Source organism: Patella vulgata, chromosome 4, assembly GCF_932274485.2.
Source record: "Patella vulgata chromosome 4, xgPatVulg1.2, whole genome shotgun sequence".
Taxonomy (NCBI): Eukaryota; Metazoa; Mollusca; class Gastropoda; family Patellidae; genus Patella; species Patella vulgata.
In genome coordinates this window covers 43420238-43447441 of record NC_065882.2, presented here as the reverse complement: position 1 = coordinate 43447441, position 27204 = coordinate 43420238, and the positions used below count along the sequence as shown (strand labels likewise).

General features: G+C 37.7%; 1 protein-coding gene across 2 annotated transcripts in view; it reads left to right on the top strand.

Moving 5' to 3' along the window:
• The window catches only part of LOC126818519 (potassium voltage-gated channel protein Shab), a 187182-nt gene that overhangs the window by 141222 nt on the left and 18756 nt on the right, over positions 1 to 27204 (top strand). For both annotated transcript variants that reach the window (XM_050545986.2, XM_050545985.2), the window contains exon 3: positions 14678 to 15509. In XM_050545986.2, coding sequence (XP_050401943.1) covers positions 14678 to 15509 — 832 coding nt within the window. The remainder of the gene's footprint in view (positions 1 to 14677; positions 15510 to 27204) is intronic.

Below are 27204 nucleotides of genomic sequence, written 5' to 3'. Positions count from 1 at the left end.
TTGTTTACGTGCATTCCAATGTGTACACGGTTTGACCTCGGATTTTCTATTTCTAATCACTAGGATGGATACAATTTTCCTGACCTCCCCCCCTTCTGACAGGTGGCAACCCCGAAAACTCGACAATTAAAGACCAAGGTTGTCACAACTCCCAAAATTCTTAGACCACGCCGGGATCTTAATTTTCGGGACATTCTGTTCTAATGCCCTAGCCGCTTTGCTATTGGGGTCCCTTCATGAAGTAGTTAGAAGTATCAGAATGTGTTCACTCTGTTTATCAGAACAGTCAAAGCGTTGATTCTTGCGTATCTTCTATTCTGACTATTAAAGCATGTACCTGGTGCGTTAAAAGGCACAGAACCGTGAATTAATTATTAATTTAGCAATTCTACGGGCCTTGTATGTAAATAGTTCATCGAAATTAAAGAGTATCACATTTATAGATATTTGAATTTTTCTTATTTTTCGGTCGTTTTTTTTTAAGTGGTTACTTACATGTTTGCGAATCTCCTTGATGTGCTTGTATGTAATACATGGTGTTTAGTGACGTCGTGCCAATCAATGAATTCTTTGTTATTTTAACTTGAAAAATACCGTGGTTATAGTTTCAGTATTGTTGCTGTTACGTGTATAAAGCTTTGTTTTGCTTTGTATATTTTTTTGTCTTTGTACATCATAAGAATCGATTGATAGTTTGGCGAACACTGTTGTTGTTTGAATTGTAGTTCTTTCTGTAGCGAACTTATGCTATAAGATCGTTAAGCACTACCTTCACAGTACAATAACCCACATTCAACAGGCCAGTCAAGAGTTTGACGAGAGGCTGGTTGATCGCCCGAAGAAAACATAATAAACCGAGCTGTAGCCATCGTTCATAAGACAAAATCTGAAGTACATAGTAAACGGCAATCGGAATCACCACTTAGGAAATGGCACCATTCATTACTCCAAAGTGAGCAAGTCTGAACCCGTGCACAACATCCCGTTCTGTTCTTCATATTGAATAATTAAAAAGATCGGCATTGCTGAAGCTTTTGGATCAAATAATCATTGTCAGGCAACGAGTCAGTGACCCCAATAAGTGAACAAATGGTATATGATTCTGAATTTTAATAGGGTTTCGTGTCGAACAATCTTAGAAAGTTTCCAATTCCCACAAACAGTGACAAAAGTGACCATATAATCGGAGAAATAAATCCGCATGTAGCTTGGATTTTTCAAGTTTGTCTTCACGATTGGTCAAATAACCCCAGCATGTAAAATAGATATCAAACACACTGACCATGATATTGAGCATGTTAAATGATCTTTGGGCATGTTAAATCCCCGAGTACAAATAAAATATCAATCTAGGTTTATAAACAATAAGAATGGTAATGCCATTTAATTAAAAAACAGATGATCGTCATTCTGTTACATTCACTCCTACAATGTCATCCTAGAGACGATGTAACTACAGTGCAAACCGCTCCTTATTTGTTGTATTCAATTATTGTATTGTGAATGATTGTCGAGTGAATAAATAAAGTGGTGATTGATAGGTCTGCGTGTTTATATTTGGTACCAGTCGCTTACCATTGTATAAATATTACGAGTCCCCTGGTGTTGAAGGACAGTCTGTGGTATTCCAGTAAGTTTGTTTGAATAGATTTATGTAAAAATCGAACTGAAGTTTTATATCGTTAAATGGCGTCACGCACTGGTTGACGTAGAGCTATCCAGTATATTGGTTTCGAGGAATAAATGAAAAAGCTTCAAATATTGATCTCTCTCTCTCTCTCGATGTTTTTATGTCAATATTTTTGCGGCAATGTTAGCATTGGGATGAACTAGAACCAAACACATAGATGATAAGCAAGAGTTGGGAGATAGAAAACGCTAGAGTAATTAATTAAAGGATTGGATGCTGTAATTCTTGTAGGAATCGTGTAAAACAGGGATCTTCAGTGTTATACATACATCGCCAACTTGTCTTAACATTCAGTTTCTATACTAAATGGTCTAGTAGTTTGGCCCGTTACCAAAAATTGAGAGAACAGTAATTTACATAGATTGTACAAATTTTATCCAGTTTCAAAATATTTTGCAATGTACTTATCATGCAATACACAATCTTGTAGTTTTGTTTTGTTCCATCATAGAGCCGAAGCTAGTGCCAAATATAATTCAAAATCAATATATATTGTCTTGCGACTGAACCCTTTGATGCTTGTCGCGTTTTAATGCATTGAACAATTTTGGATGATGAATGGTACCTTATCAAGAATGCCAAACCAAACTAAGCATTGTTCCAGTTTGTGACGCGTGTAGTACACGGTGTTGATTATGCTTACCGTTTCTATTTCTAAATTATTTAATTTATTACCCTGGCAATTTCTTTTGTATGAAAATGTAATCGTTTCACAAACAAGGTGCCCGGGGCCGAAAGAGACTTCTGCAATTCAGTCTGTTTATAGCTGTTATTGTTTTACACATAGTTTATAATAGAATGGCAATCTCTAATATCAGATTGATAAATAATGACAGGATATTGTTGGTTATTGAATTATATAATCACAGATAATTGATCTAATCAACTAAATTAAAAGCTGCTTAACCCAAGAGGTTCGATTAGTACATTGTTAAGATACGCTTTGTTGTAGGCCTACTACTTCAGTAATGGCAGCTATAAAACAATCCTTCTGGTTGTCCGGCATTTATTTTATTTTTTTGTATTGATGTTTTATTAATTCATTGTTCAATGCCTTATAACACCTTCATAAGTGATCATAATTAGTAGACATTGCAATAGAACTGACTCTGAACATTGTCAAGGGGCCTCTGATCTAGCCAAGATTTAATCCTGGGGAAAGTTGCCTAGATGTTGTGCACATGAAAGTCAGTTTTGAAAGATACGATATGTCCTTCCCTCTGTCTGTAAATCACAATTAAAGTCTGGTCTGTGTTGAAATTATCAAAGATCATAGTGTGAACTGATTCTTAAAAGATAACTAAATTAAGGTTAGTTTTAAGCCAACTACGTTGTCTGAGAAGAATACCATTTTACGTGCATATAATTTGTGTATTTAGCGTGTACAATACGACTGTTTGAGCAAATTATTGATTTTCAAAAAAACGTTTTTACATCAAAGTAGATGTAAAATCGATAAATTATTATTTTTTATTCCGTGGTTGTGTATGTTTGTGGACCTATACATCTATTTTCAAATTTATTGAAATCATTTAGAGTAGCATCAGTATACTGTCTTACCTAAATATAAGTAAAAACTAATTAGTTGAGGTCATTATCGTGATCGCAATCAGGATGGTTGTTTGTTACAATCAGAAGAAATAAGATTTCTATGGCGACCTTGGCATATTGATCACAGTCATTCTGCTCCGGAATTCATCATTGTATCTTTTGTATACGGCTTTAGTGTCGTCTACATAAACTTGTAGGGTGATGCTATATAGATCCCTCGAGTTATATATATTGATGGATTTCGAATGGAAGTTCCGGCTTACTTTCTTGTTCTTGTTTTTTTTTAAAGGAATTTTACTATTTGATATGGTATATTAGATGTGAACTACCAACACATCAATAATAAACTCTCTTGTATTTTGCCTCTATCATAATTCCCTATGGACTTTTAACGTTATATTACAATTCAGATATTTGACAAACCAGTTGATTAATTTTATCCATGGACCACGGGTTGCCATTAACACAAAGCACTATTCTGCTTCATATAATTCTAACACATCTGTCTTGAAATTTATTATATATTTTATATATTTATTTTTCTGGTCGCATATATTAGTATTTACAAATGAAACGAAATGAGATGAAATGGGGTTTAACGTCCTGCTGTTCTGCTCCGAACTGGGCTAATAAAGACGGGCATACGCCATACTGTGTGCTATGAGGGAAATTTTGCCCGGACAGCGGCACTACCGCCTACTCTTATATCGAATTCCAACTGTCAAGGGGTATTTTACCTGCACGGCAATGTGTACACGGGACCTCGGTTTTTTTGTACCATCCGAACGACTAGACGGCTGTCCTTGTCAGGCCCTCCGTCCTGCATCACTGACAAGGGGGAACCACGCTGGAAAAGTCCGGATGAACTTTCTCGGCCAATGTAGGGATCGAACACCCGACCTCCAGGCTAGCGATCCAGTGCCTTAGCCACCTTGTCGATTTACATTTACTAATAATAATGATTAGATGGATTGAGTCCTTTTTATTTTGACTGATGAAAGCTCGATTCATGCGTTGGCTTCGTGTCACATTCAATGGGAAGGGCGCAAAAGGCGGCCATTTGGGGAACAGATTCGGGTGCGCCGATTTTTCCAGGGGAGGCAGCTGGTCCTCTTGTCCCCCCACTAGCTATGGGCCTGTTATGATAGTCCCGAAATGACCTTTGTGTCGAGTGGACGTTACCCCCGCCCAACTAAAGCGCTATTAGTATTGACTAATTATCAACAGGTTTATGTACACCAGCACTGATTTTAGAATAATGTATATTAATGACCCTAGCTTATTGTTATCCGTGCCATCATTTTATATCTTACCCATTATTCCTAACACGTTGAATCTAGTAAACTTATCGATCGTTGGATTCACACACTATTGCCTGGATGACGTTACCTAGGTAGCCAATGTAAACTGATTACACTTATCTGCTTGACGAAGCACTGAATTATATCAATGATGGCCGCGATAAGCTTGGGTGAGATGGAGGTAATATGTGATGAAAGACACAAAATGCGTCTATTTAGATATACATGTAAATACACTTTCACATGTTATGCTGAATGAATAGGAAACGAGTTGTTAATGACGAATGGCGGATTTTTTTTAGGTCTCTAATTCGTTCTATCTGTAATACATGTACTAAGTTTATTTGCAACGAACAAAATTTAATATGAAGACAGGCGAGAAAGAAGATCTTGAAATTATTGTAGATTAACGTACGTCAGCTGTGAATATAAAAGACATGGTGTGATTTTAAAATCAAATAACGATTGCACTGCTCACACCGGAGGGTGGGGTTGGTGGGGGTGTCACGGTGGCTAAGTGAGTAGCTGGCTCGCTAACCTGGAGGCCGGGTGTTCGATTCCTGCATTGGCCGAGAAAGTTCATCCAGATTTTTCGGCGTGGCCCCCCCTTGTCAGTGATGCAGGACGGAGGACCTGTCAAGGATTGCTGTCTAGTCGTTCGGATGGGACGAAAAACCGAGGCCCCGTACACATTGGCGCGCACGTAAAAGATACCTGTAAGAGCAGACCGTAGTGCCGCTGTCCGGGCAAAATTTCCCTCATAGCCCACTGTATGGCGTATGCCCGTCAATTCGGAGCAGAACAGTAGGGCGTTAAACCCCAGTTCATTTCATTTCATTTCTGCTCACACAGCATGTGCGGAATACTGGAATGGTCAACAGTAACATGCTGCCGAGCTAAAATTGAACCCCGTTTGTTTTCTGGTATTTACCTAAGGTCACCAATCCCATTTTGTCCATGCAGACGCAGTTTATGGGCACAAAAGGTTACATTCTTGAAATATTTAACAGTTATCATTGCAAATTTATAGTCATTTTGATTTACTCCATCCGAATTGCATTTCATTAAAGAACAACCGCAAGTCGTTCTGGTGGTGGGAGACGAAACACTGAGGTCTCGCGACTCGCATTCACGTTGACATGCACATGAAAGGAATATTGAAAGATGGAATTCGACAAAGAGTAGGCAGGAACCGCGCAGTCTGGGCAAAATGTCACCCAAAGCATACCGTATGTTGCTCTCCAATAACCCTTTTGGTACAAACAAGTTGGACGTAAACCCCATTTTATTTCCTGACACCACTTCTCACTTGAGGTAAGAGAAATCTTCCAAGATAAGTAAAATATTAAAGAAGCTAAGTCTCTAATTCAATATCATCGAAAATCTTCAACATTGAAAACACAAATTATTTGTCAATTTATATCAACATTGATGCTGTGAGCTTACCGGAAAAAGGTGGGCTTCTGATATCCAATATTTAAGACAAAATACACATTTTACCATTGGTACACGAATCGTGTACCATAATGCGTTTCAGCCCCAGTTCTAGCAAGTGACTCGAGGAACGAGGCTAGACATATTGCACCAAACCAAACGGCGTATGTAGACTGGAATAACCAGACGCTAGAAGTTTGCATTCGATTGAGACTGCTGGCTTATTTTGCGAAACATAACTGATTTGAAATTAGAGTAAAAACGGAAACCATTGAATGTATATCAGTTTATATACATTCATATTACAGTATTTTATGATTTGCGACCCACTTGTGTCAATTTCTAGGTCCCAAATGTTAGCGATTTAGCTCCTTTAAACAAAAATGCTTGGATATGGAAGTGTGTGGTTCTGTATTTGTGTTTATCTTTACATGAAACGAAAGAAAATATCTGAGCTAATATGGGTACAAATCTTGGGGAAATGTTCAATATATTTATTACCACGACCCGGTTACCACAAAATATCTTACATATAGATAGATGGAGATAAGTTTGGTATTTGGTATAATTAATTGGGATAAAAGGAGATGGTCTAGTTGATCAGGTTATGTAATACGTTAACGCAGCCGACCGACAGCGGAGATTTATTCAATAAATACAGCCTAATCCCCGCGGACAACAATTACCCGACTAACGCAGATTGCAAGCCATTGATTAAATGAAAACCACGTCTGATGTGATAGGAAAATGTAAAATTTCTGCCAAAAAGGGTCTAGTATTTATCATCATCGTTTTTATCGACGTAAAAGTCGAGATGGTATAGTAGTAAATTATTAAAACATATCCCGTCGTTGTATATTGGATTTATATTGGTCTATCGTTTCGGGGTTGGGTAGGGATGGGGGGCATTAAACTCATTACTAGAATCGCACGGATTCGAATCCCGGCCTGGGTCTTGCAGCACATACGGATCTTTCAAACTCGATTCCTACTTATCAGGGGTAACAAACATGAGACTAATATGGAAAGTTGTTTACTTTTTCGGTCGAAACAAAAAGAAGGTTTACTGTACAAATTGATAGTGCACGTAAAATATAGCTTGATATGAAACTAGAATTATTTGGACACGATTTGTCACTCTGGCATTGTGCATGCAACCGTAGAAAATAATCATTATTGTAGTCTCCAAATGACAGATCTGCCGCCGTCGTTGCCATTGGTCATCGGTGCAGGAGGTAGTCTAGTCGTTGGGATGAGATGGAAACCTGAGATCTCGTATACACATTGGCGTGCACGTAAAATAACCTTTGACTTAACAATTGGCCGCAGCGTCGCTGTCCGGTCAAGGTTTCCCTCATTAATTACACACTGTCATTAGTCCGGATAGATCATAAGAGTAGGACAGCAAACCCCATTTTATTTCATTTTCAAACGACTGGTGTACGTTCAAGATGTGTTAATACTTATTTCTTTTTTCTTCGTCGTATTTCTTTGCTGCGAAATAATGGTATACGTTGAACGACTTTTCTATTCAGTGTAGGATTATCGTCTTTTGAAATTGACCATTAACAAAGGTTGGGATCAATTGTCAATTATTTTGTAACCCTATACGAAGAACTTGGTGACATTTACGGTTGCTAGGTTTTAAATATAACAATAACGATAAGATAATCTAGTGACACCCGAGAACTTAATTAACAACGATCTGTTAACGAGATAGAAGTACCCAGCTCAGCAAATGGTGCTGGAATAGTCTTCCGTATAGTTATTTTAAAGAGGCGTCCAAGATATATTTTAATGAATAAAACTAGTTAATTATGTGTGGAGACTCGAGGAAACTTTCATCTTATTCATAGTATACAACTTGTCTAAAGCTCTGTTATAGCTTTTTGGGGAACTGCCAAGTTTCAGTTTCCATAGAGGTGGGCGATAAGTTCGCAAATTCCACGCTATCTTAAAGTACCTGTTTGCCACGTCAAGGTGATAGTGGTTTGGACAGGGTGCTGGAAGTAAATTGTGGATGAAAACTAACAACTTATACTTTCGTATGGCAATTACATATCTTTGAAAAGTATGACTGGTTTAGATCATATGATATGCGTTCAGTTCACAAAATATAGCCCCAACCAAATGTAAACGATTGAACCACTTTGTGAAGGGATTTTACATAGAGCTTCAAGACATATTGTGATAGTGTGTACTAGATACATTTCGTCTTTGGAACACCCTCTTAATTAACAAATTAACCAAGGCCCCTATAACATGTTAGTATTGGAAATTGTTCTAATCCAGCTACTTCTCGCGCGTGCTTTTGCACCGACGTGTGCATTTCAATTTGTCGTCACGCATTTGCATCGAGAGCAAGTAATTGGGCAAGTGCACTTCATATCATATCCAGGTTGAACCCATACTGGGCGGCGAGGGCCAGCGTGGTCCAAATGGGGAGCAGATTGCCGTCCTCTTCCTTCCACCCATGGTTAGTTGGGTTGTTTACAGGCAGCATGGACATGTGGGCTGTTGGCCAGATACTCGCTTGGAAGACACGCCTTTTGAGATGTTGATCCAACGCATCACTAGTTGGGGGAAATTCTCTCAACCTCAACAACCTCAATCGGACGAGGTCAACATCATTGTCCTCGTTTGATTCATTGGAGTACACCCTACAGAGTAAGTTTGTTGCCACTTCATTCAACCTTGGAGATGTTTGCAATGGAGTGCCGACAAAAGTTGCAAATTGCATCAACGTGCAGCAGGATCGCTTACCCTTCAACTTGAAGGAAGAAATACTGTCTGATCCAGTGAATCCGTGGAAAGAGCCATGACTTTGCTCGTTGTCGTGCCCATGTTTGTGGCGATAGTGTTGAGGAAAATCATTTTGGTTGTCTTTCCCGCTTTTAATGAGATCCAGATTTCTGCGGCCGGATTCAGGGGCTTGATGTCATGGAAATATTACTCAGAAGGATTACTACATAAACCGTTTCTCCAGCATACACTAGTCCATGTGACGAAGATTGGAGGGTGTAGAGGAAATGTACTAAAACACGCGTGTCAGCTTCCCCATGGTTAGTTAGGTTGTTTACAGACATCATGTACAAATGGGCTGTTGCCCAGATGCTCGCCTGGAAAACACTCCTTTTGAGATGTTGATCCAAAGCATCACTAGATCGGTGAATTCTCTCCACGTCCCTAGTGTTCTGTGAGAACAACCTCAATTGGACGAGGTCAACATCATTGTCCTCATTTGATTCATTTGAGTACAGCCCACAGGCAAGTCTTTCGAACTTGGCGATGTTTGGAATGGGTGTCGACAATAGTTGCATATTGATCCATAAGGGACGACACTTCGTGCATCAACGTGCAACAGGATCGCTTACCCTTGAACTTGAAGGAAGAAGTACTGTCTGATCCAGTAAATGCGTGGAAAAGGGCCATGGCTTTGCACGTTCTCGTGTCGTGCGCAGGTTTTTGGCGATAGTATTCAGGGAGATCATCTGCGGCCGGATTCAGAGCCTTGATGTGTTGGAAATTACAAGATCTGTGTCTCCAGTATACACCATCCCAAGTAATGAAGATTGGGGGCGTGGAGGAGATGTACTAAGACACGCGTGTCAGCTTCCTCATGGTAGCATTCGCAGTTCTTTCAAAAGAAATAACAAAATGTCTACATCACTGCGGGTGATCAAGTCCACCATGTTGGAAACAGTCCACCAATCGATCAATGCAACCATGAGGAAGCTGGCATGCGTGTCTTAGTACATCTCCTCCACGCCCTCCAATCCTTCTGAATAATTTTCATCACATCAAGCGATCCTGCTGCACGTTGATTCACGAAGTGCCATCCTTTATGGAGCAATTTGCAACTATTGTCGCACCCCATTCCAAACATCGCCAATGTTGAAAGAAGTGGCAACAAACTTTGTAGGCTGTGGTCAAATGAATCAAACGAGGACAGTGATGTTCACCTCGTCCAATTGAGGTTGTCCTCACAGAAGGCTAGGGACGTGTAGAGAATTCCCTCTACAAGCTGATGCTTTGAAATGTCTTCTAAGCGAGTATCTGGGCAACAGCCCACATGTCCATGATGCCTGTCAACAACCCAACTTACCATAGGTGGAAGGATGAGGACGGCAAACTGCTTCCCATTTGGACCACGCTGCCCCTCGCCAAGAATCTGTTCCACCTGGATATGAAGTGCACTTGCCTAATTACCTGCTCTCGGTGCAAATGCGTGACAACAAAGTTGAAAAGCACACGCAAGTGCATATGCGAGAAGTAGCTGGACTAGAACAATTTCCAATACTAACATGTAACATGTTAATCTGTTAGCCATTTTCTTATTGAATGTATTGTTCAGGGAGTATTTCAAGCAGTTATGCAAGAATTTACTTGGAAGTAGGACTTGATATAAGAAAAGATATGCTCCAGTCATGTTTATTTTATTTTTATTCAATTATTCATGCATGCAAACATAGGTATAGAGACCAAAATCACCATTTTAGGTTCAACAGAACAAGGCGTAATGCGAAAAAAGGTGGAAATTGGCAGCCCTCTTGCATTTTGGCGGCCATTTTTCTTTTATCTGACTGCTTGACACTCAAACCAGAATTGTTCCATAGACCCTTACCTTCAAATTGGTACTGAAAACGAAACTTTTGCATCAATATGAAATGAAAAAGACATAAATACCTATGCATGCCCCCCCCCACCACGATTTCTACCACTGACCTCAATATATGATAAAACCTAACAGGATCACCACGATTACTCCATGATTAAAACCACGATTCCAATCGTAGCACGAATCGTGATAGTGGGAACCTAGCATTAATGAATTTGAGACCGCGGTGTACACGAAAGAAAGAAAACCATATCTTTTTGTTTAGCCATGAAAAAGAAAAGTGATCAGTGATCTGCGTGATTCGATTAATGGTGATTTTACGCAACATCAATAAATCTATAAAACGTCTTGATGGGTTGGTTTTCAGTTGATAAGTAAATTATATAGTGTATGCCATTTTCTTCCTACACCAGTTTACACGGGGAGAAGTACAATGTAGTATCTTAGATCAACAAGCTTGTAGTAGTTGTATAGGAAACTAACTATTTCCCACGGCAGTTTACACGGGAAGGAGTCCAATGCAGTATCTTAGATCAAATAATTATTGTGTATAGGAGGCCACCGATTTCCTTCATTAGGATCAGAAAGTTTGTAGTAGTTGTTGTATAGGAGACTACTCACTTCCTACAGCAGTTTACTATCTTAGATAACACAAAGCTTGTAGTAGTTGTTATATACGGGACTACCCACTTCTAGCACCATTTTACACGGGGAGATGTCCAATGGGGTATCTTAGATCAAAATGTTTTTAATAGTTGTTGCATAGGAGATCACCGACTTCATATAGGGAAAAGTTCAATGTAATATATTAGATCAAAATGCGTGTAGTAATTGTTATATAGCAGACCACCGAAGAATTAATTTAGTAAATCAGTTCCCCTATTTCTCATGTTCAGTTATATCTGTGACCAACCCATGGTTGTAACAGCATTGTGTAGATAAAGCTGGGATTGTTTTCTATCGATTTATCATATGATGATAGACTCTTTAAACTGTAGCAGTCTGCCCGGACAAGCAATCCAAACTTTATATGTAATATAAAATGTGGGTGTTTACTATATATATGAATATCGACATTTTATTTATAGATTTTATATTTACAAATATCCACTCAGACGCTATACTCGGTAGGTTTAGACATATCGATAAAAGACTGGGGACGTCTCTTGTTTTGTTTTTTTTGTAAATATTTGATATATTTCGTCATTTAAGCATAAAATATACGAATTTTGAATATCTAACGCTAATATGTCCCATTAATATTCATTATATAGGTTTCAAGAAATACAGTATATAAGTTTTTGATATTACGTGGCATCAGCAATGGAATTTGTGACAGATAAGGCAACAATAATATATTAATTATGAAATCAATGCTTCATAATTTCGGATATTGTATGTAAAGAAGTCGTTGTTTCGTATTAACGTAGAATAGTGGAACGTGTAGTTAACTTTCACGACTATCTCGCTCATTTTCTACCGTGGGTTTTCAGTACACGCGCCACAGAAGCACGAGATGAGATCAATACTCTGACATGTGAGATTTTCACTATGGCTGAATAAAAACAGTTCAAGCCTTTCACTAACTCCCGAGATGGGTAAAAGCTTAATTCATTTTTTCGTTTAATATGTCATCTTTTTAAATATCATCTCTGTCATTTGCTATAATTGTTAATGTGTAGTATATAATTAGCAGTCACGTGACTTATCATTCATTATGTAGAGATTTCGTGTTAGCTGTGACTTGTACATTCGAGTAAGCAGAGAGAGAAAGAGAGATAGCGATATTGGAAGAATTTGTGGTCGTGTTCTTATGACACTAAGCTGTATATCTTAAAAGTGTTCAATCGATTTACTGTTTGTTGGGGAGGAGCAAGTCTTTTCCTTTATATATCTCCTCGGTTTGACGTGTATTTTTTTTAGTATCTCAATTTAAAATGGTTATTTAGGGACATGTATGGACAACGCCGTGTGTAGGCTTTACTGTGTGTGCAGTGATTTTACCTGAAGAACGTGTGTTGGTTACCAGTTAAGACGACTACTAGTTGTTACCTATATCTGATAATATGTCGAGATTGTGCTGGTTGTATCTTCAAATGGTGTCTTTTTCGGATGGATTGTTGGTTTCTGATGCTTCTTTTATTGGTGTTTAGCGACGGACTGCGGCCAGGTGCTTTGCCGTCCTTTGCTAGCCTATCGTGTCGGCTAGCACAAATGGAATATGGAATTCTAGGAGGTAGATGCAAGAGTGTTCTCTCCGGTAAAATTTGATATCGGTATTTTTTGATTTCCGAATTCTGGATAATATAAATTTAAAAGAATTAGGCTTTTTTTGCCGTCCACCTTCTGTCTTCGATGCTTCAGGTGGGAACTTGCGCGGTTGCGAACGAGTAAGTGAAACCAACAGAAGATGTGATGTTTTTACAAATGTTCCATTCTCATGTGATTCAGTCTGTATTTTCCTCTTTCGTATTTTGATAGTATATATTTTATTCTTATTGTCAATCTCATTCCTGTTCATTTTGAAATCTTACATTTCGAGAAATATAGAAGATCTTTAGTAGTCTTTTTAAGTGTTATGCATATACAAATTTGAAACAAACCTAGGTATTGTTATGTACAAAAGTACACAAGAAATATTTCAGCCGATGTTCATTCAAGATTTTTAAAATATTTCGCTTAGGTCTTATTAAAATAAAATTGGGATATTATTGCTAATTTGACAGAGAATGTCAATAAAGCAGTACATCAATCGTATATTGGCATTTATAATGGCAATGCTGGCGATTTAAACCCCTCCCTGGTTTCGCTCAAAATTATGATAATAGCCAAGATGCTCTGCCTGGTGTTTATTTGATTGGTATTAATGATTTAACAGTGTAAGGATTGGTTATAAGCCTCGAAAAAAGTGCGAGAAAATAATTTTACATCAATTACCCAGTAGGCATTATAATATATCATCGATTTCCATCAAAATTATTGCTCAAATATTCTTATTTTGAACTTAAGGTTAATTATATGTTCGCCATTTTTCACTTTTAACAACAACAGTGTTGTGATTCGATATGAACTGTTAACGAAACTATTATAACCTTTTTCTCCTTAGTAAATCTAATTATTCCGCCATATTGTATTATGCGGCAGTGTTTATGTACATAAGAGACATAAAACATAAATTTATTGTTGATCTCATTGCGGAACATTTAGTGCTGGTAGCCATCGATTGACTACTCTACTCTAGGAATATTTCCAATTGCTCTTGAAACTGCCGCTAGTATAATTGTTAATCATGATATTTTATAATATGGTTTTAAGGACATGTTCTGTCTCGGGCTAGAAACCTAGCAGATGTCATATATGTATTTAACTGTGTAAATCTCTAATATAGCATTACTATTATAGTTGATGGGCCCTACTGTTGTATCTGCAGAGTGTGTTGATGTTCCCGTTCGTTCGTGTTGTTATTGTGTGAGGTTCCTCATCCTGGTGTCATAAACCTGCTTCTATCCTTTCTCTATCTTCATCAGACGTCTCTGTTGGTCGCTGTTGCTGCTTTGTTTTAGCTCCTTCTAATTTTTCCTATATATCTTTTGCTTCCTCTGAACTAAGAGGAATCTTTAATGATGACTCTTCCCATAGCTTAGCTAGGCTGTAAGTTCTCGTAACTAGAATTATAAGACTCCAAAAATACCCAAAACTCCTTTAGCTGTGACTCTTTGTCTATCGCTGTGTAAACTCTTCCTTTGGGTGTTTTGGGGTTTTCTCTAGCTAGACTTGGTAAACCACCTTGTGTGCTTTGTGTGGTATGTGCGATGTAGAATAACCCAGTCAGTGATCATATTTTCCAGCTGTTTATTGTAAAACTAGAATGCGAGTTACTTCTCCTGACTGTTGTGTAGAATGTGGGTATTGGCAGTAGCCTAGCTGTTTATGTGATTAAATATTTGATTGATTATATTTGTGAACATATATCTATATATGATGTCGTCTGATACTGTTTCACTGTTTACTAATAATAATACTTATCATATAATAATCATGTTTATATGTAGACTCTAAAACCGTGACAATGTTCATTCACAGTTCAGGCTCCAGTTCGGGTCGGGACGGCGACGGATTGGGTCGACACCTCAGCTCCAGAGCATCATCTCTACGACACCAGGGAGGCTATCGCAAGAAGGACTCATCTGCCTCATTCATCGACCCAACTTTAGCGACTGTCAGAGACTTGTACACTACCAGAAGATACCGCGAAATTGGCAAGGAGGTAAAAATAGCTCCGAATCCTGTCAACGTTGCCGAAACGGTGTCGGGCTTAGTGGCAACCCCCGCCATCAGTATGGGGGTTCCAGGGGAAGCTGCAGTGACCAGACACTTCGCTGCACTAGAGGAAGCTCCTCCCGACCCCCATCTCATCATCAGAAGTAAACAGAGCACGAAGCGTGTGATTTTAAATGTTGGGGGTGTGCGGCATGAAGTGTTATGGCGAACTCTAGATAGAATGCCGCACACCCGTCTAGGAAAACTACGGGACTGTATAACTCATGAATCAATTATGGAGCTATGTGATGATTATAATTTATCTGAAAATGAATACTTCTTTGATCGACATCCCCGATCATTTGCTTCAATATTAAATTTTTATCGTTCTGGAAAGTTACATCTTGTGGAAGAAATGTGTGTGCTATCTTTTAGTGAGGATTTAGAATACTGGGGTATAGACGAATTATATTTGGAATCGTGTTGTCAGCATAAATATCACCAGAAAAAAGAACATGTGTTTGAGGAAATTCGAAAGGAGGCTGAATCAATACGACAGAGAGATGAGGACGACTTTGGGACCGGAAGGTGCGCCAAGACAAGGCAAAGAGTGTGGGATTTATTGGAGAAGCCAACGACTTCAATGGCAGCTCGGGTAAGTTCACCCTTTTTTCTGATTTAAAACCTTTAAATTGTTTTAGTATTTGAAAGAAGGTGGTAAAGTTTGTAATGAGTCCATTAAATGATACAATGCAGTGTTTTAGCTGCTTGAACATTACAGCTCTTGCCTAATCACTAGGCTATGAATGAATCTATTTCCAGATTGGTTGCCAAAGCTTTTGTGGTTATTTCATTTTAGCAATGAGTGCCATGACTAGACCGGCGATTCTAGATTTGTTCTATTCGTCTTCAGTTCTTGTCAAGTCTTCCCTTGGAAGTGATGCCTTTTGTATATAGGCGTAACATCACCCTATTGAGAACCAGCGATGCTATGAACTGCTTGTACTGCACTCGGTAACAAACCATAACGAAATGAAATCGTTTCAATGAATATACAACCTTCTATCAAATACTAAGATTAGTGATTATTTAAATTAGGGACAAAGAATATCTTTTTTTCCATGCCAACCTTTAATTATTGTACCATTGGCTATGATCATGTAATGAAATCTTCCGGATTGTAGTAAAGTGATACTTCACTGATGAGCAAATTAATGATAACCCCTTTGACATTTAGATATCTTTCGTAAACTGGCAATGTATATGATTAATAGAAATATGATTATGGATTTAATTAGAATGTCTAATAAAACAACATGATGTCGTCCCGTTTAATAAATATTATTAAAACTTTATTGAAATCACACCCCGGCGCTAACATGAGAAACGACTGCATCAGGTTTAAACGATTTATCTCGGTTCGTTTTACGACATAACGATTTTAATTTTCAATATATAGAGTAAACATGCGTGTATAACTGATGCACTTAACAATGAAAACAATTTACTGTAGTGAGAAACCCACCATACCCCGTCGGTTCAATAAAATTGATACATTTATACGTCAACAATATATTTACAACTGGGGCGAAAACATTCAAGAAATATTGCGATGACGTAAAATATGAAGGCGTGTGTGTAAATATGAGCGAAGACTTATGTATGTCATAAGCTATGTAACATACATTATGAAAGGGGTACATGCGGTGTATCTATTCTAATATTGTGTGCAGACTTTGCACATCTAGCATACATGACCATTAGATGTGTGACATAATATACAAAACACACAAAACAGTCACTGTCTTCATTAGCCAAATCGGAGCAGAACAGTAGGACGTTAAACCCCATTTCATTTTACAAAACAGTCATGGTGTTGCCAAAATACATGGCATAGGAAAACGTGTGAACGCGTATATAAATCAATCCCCTGTACTCATTACACACACGTACATATTTATTAACAAAGCCCATGTAAACTTCATACCCGTACATATATAAACAAATCCCCTGTTAACATAACATACATGTAAACAAATCCCTTGTTAACATAACATACATGTAAACAAATCCCCTGTTAACATAACAAACACATAGGTATAAACAAATCCCGGGTAAACATAACATACAGATACGAAATATATAAACAGATCCCCCGTTAACATAAAATACACGTAAATATATAATCAAATCCGATGTAAACATAACATATAGGTACATAATATATAAACAGATCCCTGTAAACATAACATAGGTATACACACGGATATATAAATAATCTAAACAGAAGTAATCGAACACAGGACAGCACAGATGCAATACTAAAATTGGGTGCCATGGACCGTTTCTAAAGCAAAATAACTACAGAAATACTACAACGAATCTACATGTATGTCCAAAAAAACAGACATAATAACGATGAGAAAACTGTGATAAATTGTATCAACATAAATTTCATACAGTTTCTAAAACAATAAACAAAACATTAAAAACCGTGACAACCCATTATTGTAATTTTCAACATTAATCATATTGTGCTTGGAACATAGTGCAGATGATTTACTATTATATAATTATTTAGTAATCTACATTAATCTACATTAAAATAACGCCTAAATAGCATTGGCATCATGTCACGATTAGAGGGGTAATATAGGGTATGCCTGATCCCTTTTCATCAATTTGAAATAAAATATTGTTATATATATATATATATATATATATATATATATATATATATATATATATTATACTACATAACCGGAAAAGGCAAATAACTGGGGAGTGATATTAAGGTGTTCTAGGAAGTATAAGCATGACACCATTCGTACACAACACCCAAGCCTCATGAAATACTAATTATATTCTATACAGCTGTCTTATGAATTGGTGTTGGTGCTATAGCATAGTGGATTTCTAATACAAGTTAAAAAAAAGAAGGATAATTTTAATGACCTGATTTTTTAAAGAAAGTATAAGCATGACACGATTCGTGCTTATAAGATGTTAAATTGTTTCTATAAAATTTTCGTATGAAGTACAATGTAAAATAGATAAGAAAAATATCAATGACCTGATTAAAGAATATTGTGACGGAATTTTTGTCGGGTTGCACCCATTTAATATTGTTTAATACTACGTTGGCTAGACCACCGTGTTTCATCTCATCATACCACGTTTTATTATTTTATTATTTATATTAATAGATTTAATCTGTTGATTTTAACACCCTCGCTTAAACACATGTTTCCATAAACGATAATCAAATTGCTTGCAATCGAGCTGATATAATTATATGTTTATATTAACATCGAATGTCACATTGTCGTATGAATACAATCGACCTTTTCCCATGTATAAAAACGTATGAAAGAAAGACAATAATAATTTAGATTATAGTCTAACGCGCGAAAACAGGAATAATTTTTACATTTTGTGGATCGTAGGCTGTCATTGTTATTGTATATTTACAATCGATAATTCGTCGACTAAAACAAAATACATAAAATACTATGGCCATGTATTGATTAGTTTATAACCATATGGTTGGGTTTTGTTGCCGAGACAATACGTAGACGTGAGGTTTCTAATATTATATTTTAGTTTTGACTTCCAATATACATGCCCGTCTATCATATTATGCTTTAGCCTTTTACGCCACAACAAACTAATGTCCAAAAGAAAGTATACACTTGTAATGACAACAAGTGTACCCTATATTTCATTAGAGTAGACTCTCAAAATCAAGTGTACACAACTTCATATCATTCAAACATGAATGCACCGCCTGACTTCATAAATTGTAAAATGTCATCAAATGTCGAATTCGTAATGTGTATGCCCACCCTTCACATTAATACACCAGGGGCGGATCCAGGAATTTTTGCAGGAGGGGGTTTGCCAGGTTCCTGAGACAATGTATCCCCCCCCCCCCTCCCACACACCCATTGCCTCTATCGTCATTATGGCGTATATACACACACATTGAGCTTTCTAAACAGAGAAATTCAACATCTCGTTTGACGTCAATTTTTATTATGAATTAATACAATGACATTGTGATTCAATTTCATGGATGGAAAGCATCAATTGTGATATCACATAATGTCTGTATCATTATCTCGCGCTTTGAGTGTCCATCCTGTCCCACATTGTCCTGATGTGACGATCATCTCCGGGCGTGGTCACTCGTGGTCTACCTCTCCTCGGCCTGTCTGATGTATGGTGGGTAAGTCGTAGACGTTGCATCAATCTGCTGACTGTGACTTCTAGCAATGGCGGTGTTGGTTGCTGCTTCCCGGGCCATTCCAATAGCCCTCTCCCTGCTAATACCGCTTAAACGTGGCACAACATTGGTGTGCCTTTGATTGCTGTGTTCCTAACATGTCGCGTAGACTGTTTTATACCGACAGACTGAATGTCGTTTTTATACGCCCACATGGAAATGTGGTCGTATATTGCCGTCACCCCGTCCGTCCGTCCGTCGTCCACAATTTCTTGTGAACACTCTACAGACTACACTTATCATCTGGTTGTTTTGAAATTGATATATATTGTTTGCATTAGCGAGATAAAGAATCCTATTTAATTTCAATAACTTCCGGTAATTTCTTCTGGAGTTGTTTCTTGTTTCATTTTGTTGCACCTTGTGAACGTTCTAACGACAAAAGTTATCAACCGATCTGTATGAAATTTATATGCATCATTTAAATTAGTAAAACAAAGAATCTTATTGAATTTCACCAATTTCCGTTAATTATATCTAGAGTTATGGCCCTTGTTTCACTTTGTTGAATCTTGTGAACGCTCAATTGACAACAGTTATCATCCGATCTGTTTGAAATTTATATGCATCATTTAAATTAGTGAAACGAAGAAGCCTATTGAATGTCAGCAATTACTTCTAGAGTTATGGCCCTTGTTTTACTTTGTTGAACCTTGTGAACGTTAGAACGACGGAAGTTAACATCCGATCTGTATGAAATTTATATGCATTATTTGAATTAGTAAAACGAAAAAGCCTGTCGAGTTTCAACAATTTTTGTAGATTACTTCCAGTGTTATAGCCCTTGTTTTAGTTTTTAGAACCTTGTGAACCCTCAAACGACGAAAATTATAATGTCATCTGTATGAAAGTGTCTATTAAATGCCCCTAATTACCTACAAAAGATTTCCGGCGTGGTTCTCCCTTGTCAGTGATGCAGGACGTAGGGGCTGACAAGGAAAGCTGTCTAGTCGTTCGGATGGGACGAAAAACCGAGGTCCCGTGTACACATTGGTGTGCACGTAAAAGATCCCTTGCCAGTTGGAATTCGATATAAGAGTAGGCCGTAGTGCCGCTGCCCGGGCAAAATTTCCCTCATAGCACACTGTATGGCGTATGTCCGTCTTCATTAGCCCAGGTTAGGAGCAGAACAGTAGGACGTTAAACCCCATTTCATTTCATTTCATTTCCTACAAAAGAATAAATATGCGACAACCCTTGTCGACCGCCGGACGATTTAGCTGCTGTGGGCGTATGTTTTGTTGCCTGGCAACCTATCTTTGTAACATCCCAAGGAACTTTCTCGGCCAAAACAGGGATCGAATGTGAGATCTCCTGATTAATGGGCCAGTGCCTTTCTCAATGATCACCTGTGACCCCAGTTTGTGTGGGATAAATACAGAGTCGTGTATTAAGTAATTTGAGATGCTGAAACGGTTGGCGGAGGATATATAACCACCAATAAAGTCACTAGCCGAATTGCTAGCTTCCCGTGGGTAACCAGGGGGAACAGTGCTTGATCCGATAAAGGTCTTTGGGATTTTCCAGCGTGGTTTCCTAATGTCAGTGGTGCATGCCGGGGATGGGGCGGGGCTGGGGGTCTGGTAAGGACAATGTCAAGTCCTTCGAATGGGATAAAAAAAACAAAGTCCCATGTACACGTTGGCCTGCACGTAAAAGAGAATTGACAGAATTTGAAATAAGAGCAGACCGTAGTGTCGCTGTCCGGGCAAAATGTCCATCATAGTACACTGTCCTGTGTATGCTAGTCTTCATTATCCCAGTGGGTGCAGGAAAGTAGGAAGTTAAACCCCATTTCATTTCCAGAATCAATGAGAAGTAGTATTAGGTCCTTTAGAAAGTGTGAGCAGAATCGTAGACCCTGCAGGTTTAAATGCAAAAGTATAAATGAAATGAAATGGGGTTTAACGTCCTACTGTTCTGCTCGGAACTGGGCTAATGAAATCTGGCATACGCCATACAGTGTGCTATGAGGGAAATTTTGCCCGGACAGCGGCACTACGGCCTACTCTTATATATCGAATTCCAACTATCAAGGGATCTTTTACGTGCACGCCAATGTGTCCACGTAACCTCAGTTTTTCGTCCCATCCGAACGACTAGACAGCTGTCGTTATGTACGGATAACACAATTTCATGAAAGACATCCAAACTGATGTCCCCTAACACCAAAATCCGCCTCGGCTGCTAAATGTGGTGGTAGTTTTGATCGTAGGAGCTGCCACTACTGGGAAGATAATAATTCCCAGGCATAATTGTTTAAATACAAAACACAACGATATTTATTAACTGTGTGATAGCAAGTGATCTAGAAAGATTAATATGTTGTTATTCATTCGGTCTACCAGAAGAATAAAAGCTATCAAAGTAGGATTATTTGCGTGACACGCGGTAATGTCGTGCGACACGGTCGTACTGGCTGGAACCATAAAGAGGAAGTAGAACAATAGAAGCAAACAGAATTGTGCGTCTTATGTTAGTATAAACGTAATGAATATTTAATGAATGGAGCTTTTCTCGCCTGGTTTAGCTTACTTTTGGCGATTATTTGCCTGTACAATGCCACATCGATTTATATTATCTATATTAATATGTGTGCCATTTGCAGAATCGTTCAATGGTGTGGTTCTCATAAAACATCTATGCGAAGCTAAGGTTAATCTTTCACCTGTGATTATAGTCATTAGTTCCTTCCAGGATATCTGTAATATTAGAAATGGCGAGAAATTCTACAACAAACTATGTTCGATTTCAAGTATTATGCACATTAATAACAAATTTGATGGTCCTGGTGATCTGCGGAAATGAAGAAGCAGTAAATGTCGGCTTTCCAAGATGTATGTACAGTCGGAACTAGCGAGAAACTATGCAACAAATTATGTTTGCTTACAAGTATTATGCAAATAAATAAAGGCAAAGGTAACGATTCGATGTAAATAAGTATTCAATCTTATTACATTTACAGCCTTTGTCGACTGCTTGGATCGGACTAACAATTTTGGCGCGTCATTGGTATTTGGTATTTGACATCTGTTTAATACGTAGACCAGTTATTCCCAACCTGGGAAAATAATGTTTGGGAAGAGCAGGTGGAGAGGTTGGTCTTTATGTCTCCACAACCATGATACAACCAAAATATACATTGGTTCATGCATATTTGTTTCCTAATTCAGTTTCTGATTAATATAGCCCATGTTAGTGTTTATCAAAGACATATTTGAAAAGGTGTTGATACGCGCGAACATTTAGCAGAATAGAGTAAACGGGGTCTTCGGAGATTGTAAAATGTAGCAATGCCTCGGCGAGTGGAAAGAACTTGGGGGCCACCGGACTAGATGATTATTCTGCATTTAGGTAACTAGAACAGCAGCTGATTAAGTGAAAAAATGGTTCAGTTATTTAGCACTAATAAACGTCTCAGTTTAATTTCGATCATTGTCCAGTATTCGCCCAAACATTAACAGTTGCAATGTGTATCGAAGCTTCTGGTGATGATGGGATTTGTGAATTTATAGCTAACCAAACCACCTGTATAACGATGTTTAAGTGTATTTTAGATGGCCCGAAAACTCTGTCAGAAACGTCAACCCCCTTCATGATACGTCAACTGGCTAATCTCATGTAATTATTTATGACGGTAATTAAGCTCCGTTCGTTTTACCAAATAAGTCCATTGATCAGATAGACTTTGACCGCTTGGTTATATCAAAAGCTCACGCACATCTCTTCATTTATAAGCATCATTAACGGGCGATATGTTTGCTCTGGTCACTTCAGTCCACAACTCAAGGCTTGCAGACGCGTTTTATTCCAACGTCGTTCGTCTGCTTAATTAGGTTCAATCTCTGCATTCACTCCAACTGCTAGAGTTACAGATTGCGTGATACTGTCGCCATATTTCCTGGCAAATCAGTTGCTCGGATTTCATTATCGGCTGTATCATTCACTATTTTCTCAGAATGCTGCTTTTTAGTAGCAGTAATTGGTAGAACAGAAAGAACCTGATTTATCAACCAATAACACATTCTACAGTAGATATCGCTCTTGTGATAAATTTCATCTCGCTTTACATGAATTTGATTGGTCAATTAGAAAGGAACTACTTGTTTTATTTTCAAAGAACAACTCATTTTTTATTAAAGTAACTTAATTTTTATTAAAATTAAAAGTAACTTATTTTTTTTTTTATTAAAATTAAAAGTAACTTTTTTTTAATTAAAATTAAAAGTAACTTATTTGTTTTATTAAAATTAAAAGTAACTTATTTTTTTTTTATTAAAATTAAAAGTAACTTATTTTTTTTAATTAAAATTAAAAGTAACTTATTTGTTAGATTAAAAACGAACTATTTTTATTTAATTGACATTGATGGAAACACTGGGTCAATATAAAGAACTTTGCAATGGTTGAATTGCTGTCAAAAAATGATGTATCACTACGCCCTAATGTAGTTAGGTTCAGTAAAAGTGAAATTTATAGCAAAGAATTATATTTATTTATTTGTTCATGTAAGAAAGGATTCGGTGATAAATAAAATCTCCTACTCGTCCTTTTTGATATCAAAAAATATCAACACTCGTCGAAAAGGAAAAAAAAAAGCTCGGCAAAGCTTCGTTTTTTTACTTTATCGACTCGTGTTGATATATTTTGATATCAAAAAAGACTCGTAGGAGATTCTCTATATATTGGCCTCTTTAAACTGCATTATTGGCCTTTTCTATTTGTCAACTATGTAATTGCTTGTATTTTGACTATGCAGACCATGCTTACTCATTTTGAAACACCCATACTAGCTTTGATCTTAGCCTGGTGATAGTATAAGTTTAAAGACGCTGGTACTCATTTTGGGGAATTTTAATACCTTGCAAAGTACAATCCTGTGGTTGAAGTTCTAAAAGGAACGGGTGGGGGTGAATGGCCGAATGATTAGCACATGCGCGCTGTATAATAAGGTCTGTCATTGAGTAAACCGGCGTGGTGTCGATTCCCCTGTTGTCCGTGGCAAGGTGTAGGGTCGCCTGTCCAACCCCGTGGGTTTTCTCCGGGTCATCCGGTTTCATCCCACTGATAAAGACCCCTACGCGCAAAATTCGGCTTCCTCTACATATGATATAAACAAACCAGCGCGACTAATGTGTTTGGGTAAAATATTTATATGTAACTTTAAACAATTCATGTATTGAATAATGTACTAAATTGATTTATGTAATCCAGTTACATCTATCATAATTTCTCATACACAAAATCGTTTACGTTTTGATACAGAATTGTCGTGCTTCCACAGTATCGCCTTAAATTTGATACACAAGCCACCGCCATATTTGTTGTGTGAAACTCTCATTGTAGTTTGTTTGTATGACGATGGCGTGCTGATCTTAGCAGACCTAAAACCCAATTAGGCAATGTTATTGATCGCCGAGGCGAACCAGTGTCGATAGTGGTTATTCGACGTGATTTCCAATCTGACTTTGATTGGGTACAAATCTTAACCTAAAGCTCTATGTTTAGTTGACACGTTTTTGCCTTGTCAGTCAACGACGAACTTGGCCGAACATTTCTGTCTATTCGGCCTCGCGTGAAATATGGTTCTAAATCTACGAGGAGCTCAACTTAGTCCATTAGGACATCAAAAGCTGATGAAATATTAAATCGGGGTTGTAACGGAACTGTGTCGTCGAGTTGTCTACATGGATATAACCCAGCATAATTTAATGTCCGTATTATTAGAATTGAGAAAATAGCATAACCCCACTTTGGTACTTTTAGTCCCATAGAATGTTATGCCCAACACGTTGTCCGGACCAGTTAATGACGCAAAACTCCGTTTGGACGATTTCCTTGAAAACCGTTCTCTTTGTAGAAATTATTGACAAAGTTTCTGTGAAATGCCATCTTTAAACAAATATGAAAATGGCAAATGGACTGATTTTTATACGCCCACATTTTCATGTGGACGTATATTGTCGTCGCCTTTGTCCGTCCGTCCGTCCACAATTTGTTTGTGGACACTCTACAGGTCACAATTTTTATCCGATTTTGACGAAACTTAAAATATAGGTTTATAACCCTAAGATCTCGGTTCTTTTCGATATTGGCATGTATTGTACCAAAACTTCATTGATAATGGCCCCTAAGTGTACAAAAAATCACGTTTTTAGCTTGTGGACACTCTACAGGTCACAATTTTCACCTGATTTTGATGAAACTAGAAATGCATGTTTATAACCAAAGGACCTTGGATCCATCGGATATTTGGGCATATCGGATCGTAACTTCTTGAATTATGGCCCTTGATTGTACGAAAAATCGCGTTTTTAGCTTGTAGTCCCTCTAGAGGTGACAATTTTATCCGATTTAAAAACCGTTTGAATATATCACCGTTACACCCTAATTGTGGTTCGAATTTTGTGAAAATTGGACAAAAACTGTCTGACAAAATGGCCACCCCTCGTACGCAAATAATGTAAATTATGGTATATCAAGGTTGTGGACCCTCTAGATCCAATTTTGATGAAACTTGAAATACATGTTTATAACCCAAAGATCTTGGTTCCTTTTGATATTCACGCATATCAGATCGTAACTTCCTGAATTGCGGCCCTTGATTGCACGAAATATCGCTTTCTTAGCTTGTGGTCCCTCTAGAGGTCACAAATTTTTTTCCGATCTAAAAACACGTTTGAATATATCTTTGTTACACTCTAATGATGGTAGAGTTCAAATTTCATGAAAATCCAAAAAATAGCCGAACCTCGTGGACCAGCTAAAAGTCACAATTTGTATTTAGTTTTAAAAAACATTTAAATATGTTACCGTTACACATCAATGAACGCAAATTGTACGCAAATAGTGTAAAAGTATTTAATACCAAGGTTGTGGACACTCTAGAAGTCACAATTTTTATCCGATTTTGATGAAACTTTAAATGTATGATTATGATCCAAAGATCTTGGTTCCTTTCGATATTTACGCATATCGTACCGTAACTTCCTGGATTATGGCCCCTTGTTGTTAGCTTGTGGACCCTCTAGAGGTAACAATTTTTATCCGATTTTAAAAAGCGTCTAAATGTATCACCGTCACATCCTAATGACGGTTGAGCTTGAATTTCTTGAAAATCGGACCGAAACTGCCTGACAAAATGGCCGCTTCGTGTACTCAAATAGTGTAAAAGTATGTAATACCAAGGTTGTGGACTCTCTAGACGTCACAATTTTTGTCCGATTTTGATGAACTTAAAATATATTTTTATATTCCAAACATATATCTTTATATTCCAAACATATATCTTTATATTCCAAATATCTAAGTCCATTTCGAGTTTCGCGCATTTCAGACCATAACTTCCTGGATTATTGCCCCTGATTGTACGAAAAATAGCCCTTTTTTTAAAACTTGTTCTCTATCCATCTCTTGCAAAATGTGGGCGTATCTTGCCTGGCAACTGCTGGTTAGGGCATATTAACATTTTCTTCTTCTACTTTTGTATTTTGTTGTTTTGTTGGTTGTGGAGGGTTTTTTTTTAGGGGGGGGGGGCATGACAAGCGGCGGTGACTGTATTGCTCCGACATTCCGACTGGGCTAATGAAGACGGGCATACGTCATACAGTGTGCAATGAGGAAAATTTTGACTGGGCTCTTTGTCCTACTCTATATCGAATTCCAGCTGCCAATGGATCTTTTACGTGCACGACAATGTATACACGGGACCGTGTTTTTTTCCCATCCGAACGACTAAACAGCTGTTCTTGTCAGGCCCTCTGTCCTGCACCACTGACAACCACGTCGGAAAATCCATTCCCGCAGAAAACATGTTGCTTAATACTCTTTCAGATTATTGGATACACGTGTCTAGTTCTACTGATCTCTTTATCACTGTAATATTTTTTTTTTCAACAACACATGTTACCCTTTCAATTATGACATAGACCTACTTTACATTAATTTCAAAACGATCTACTTGTCGATATAATCCCATTATAATACGAAGGTGTTCACTATTGATAATAATATATCACCTGTAAATCTAAATAATATATTTATAATATGTTGAAACTATATAACA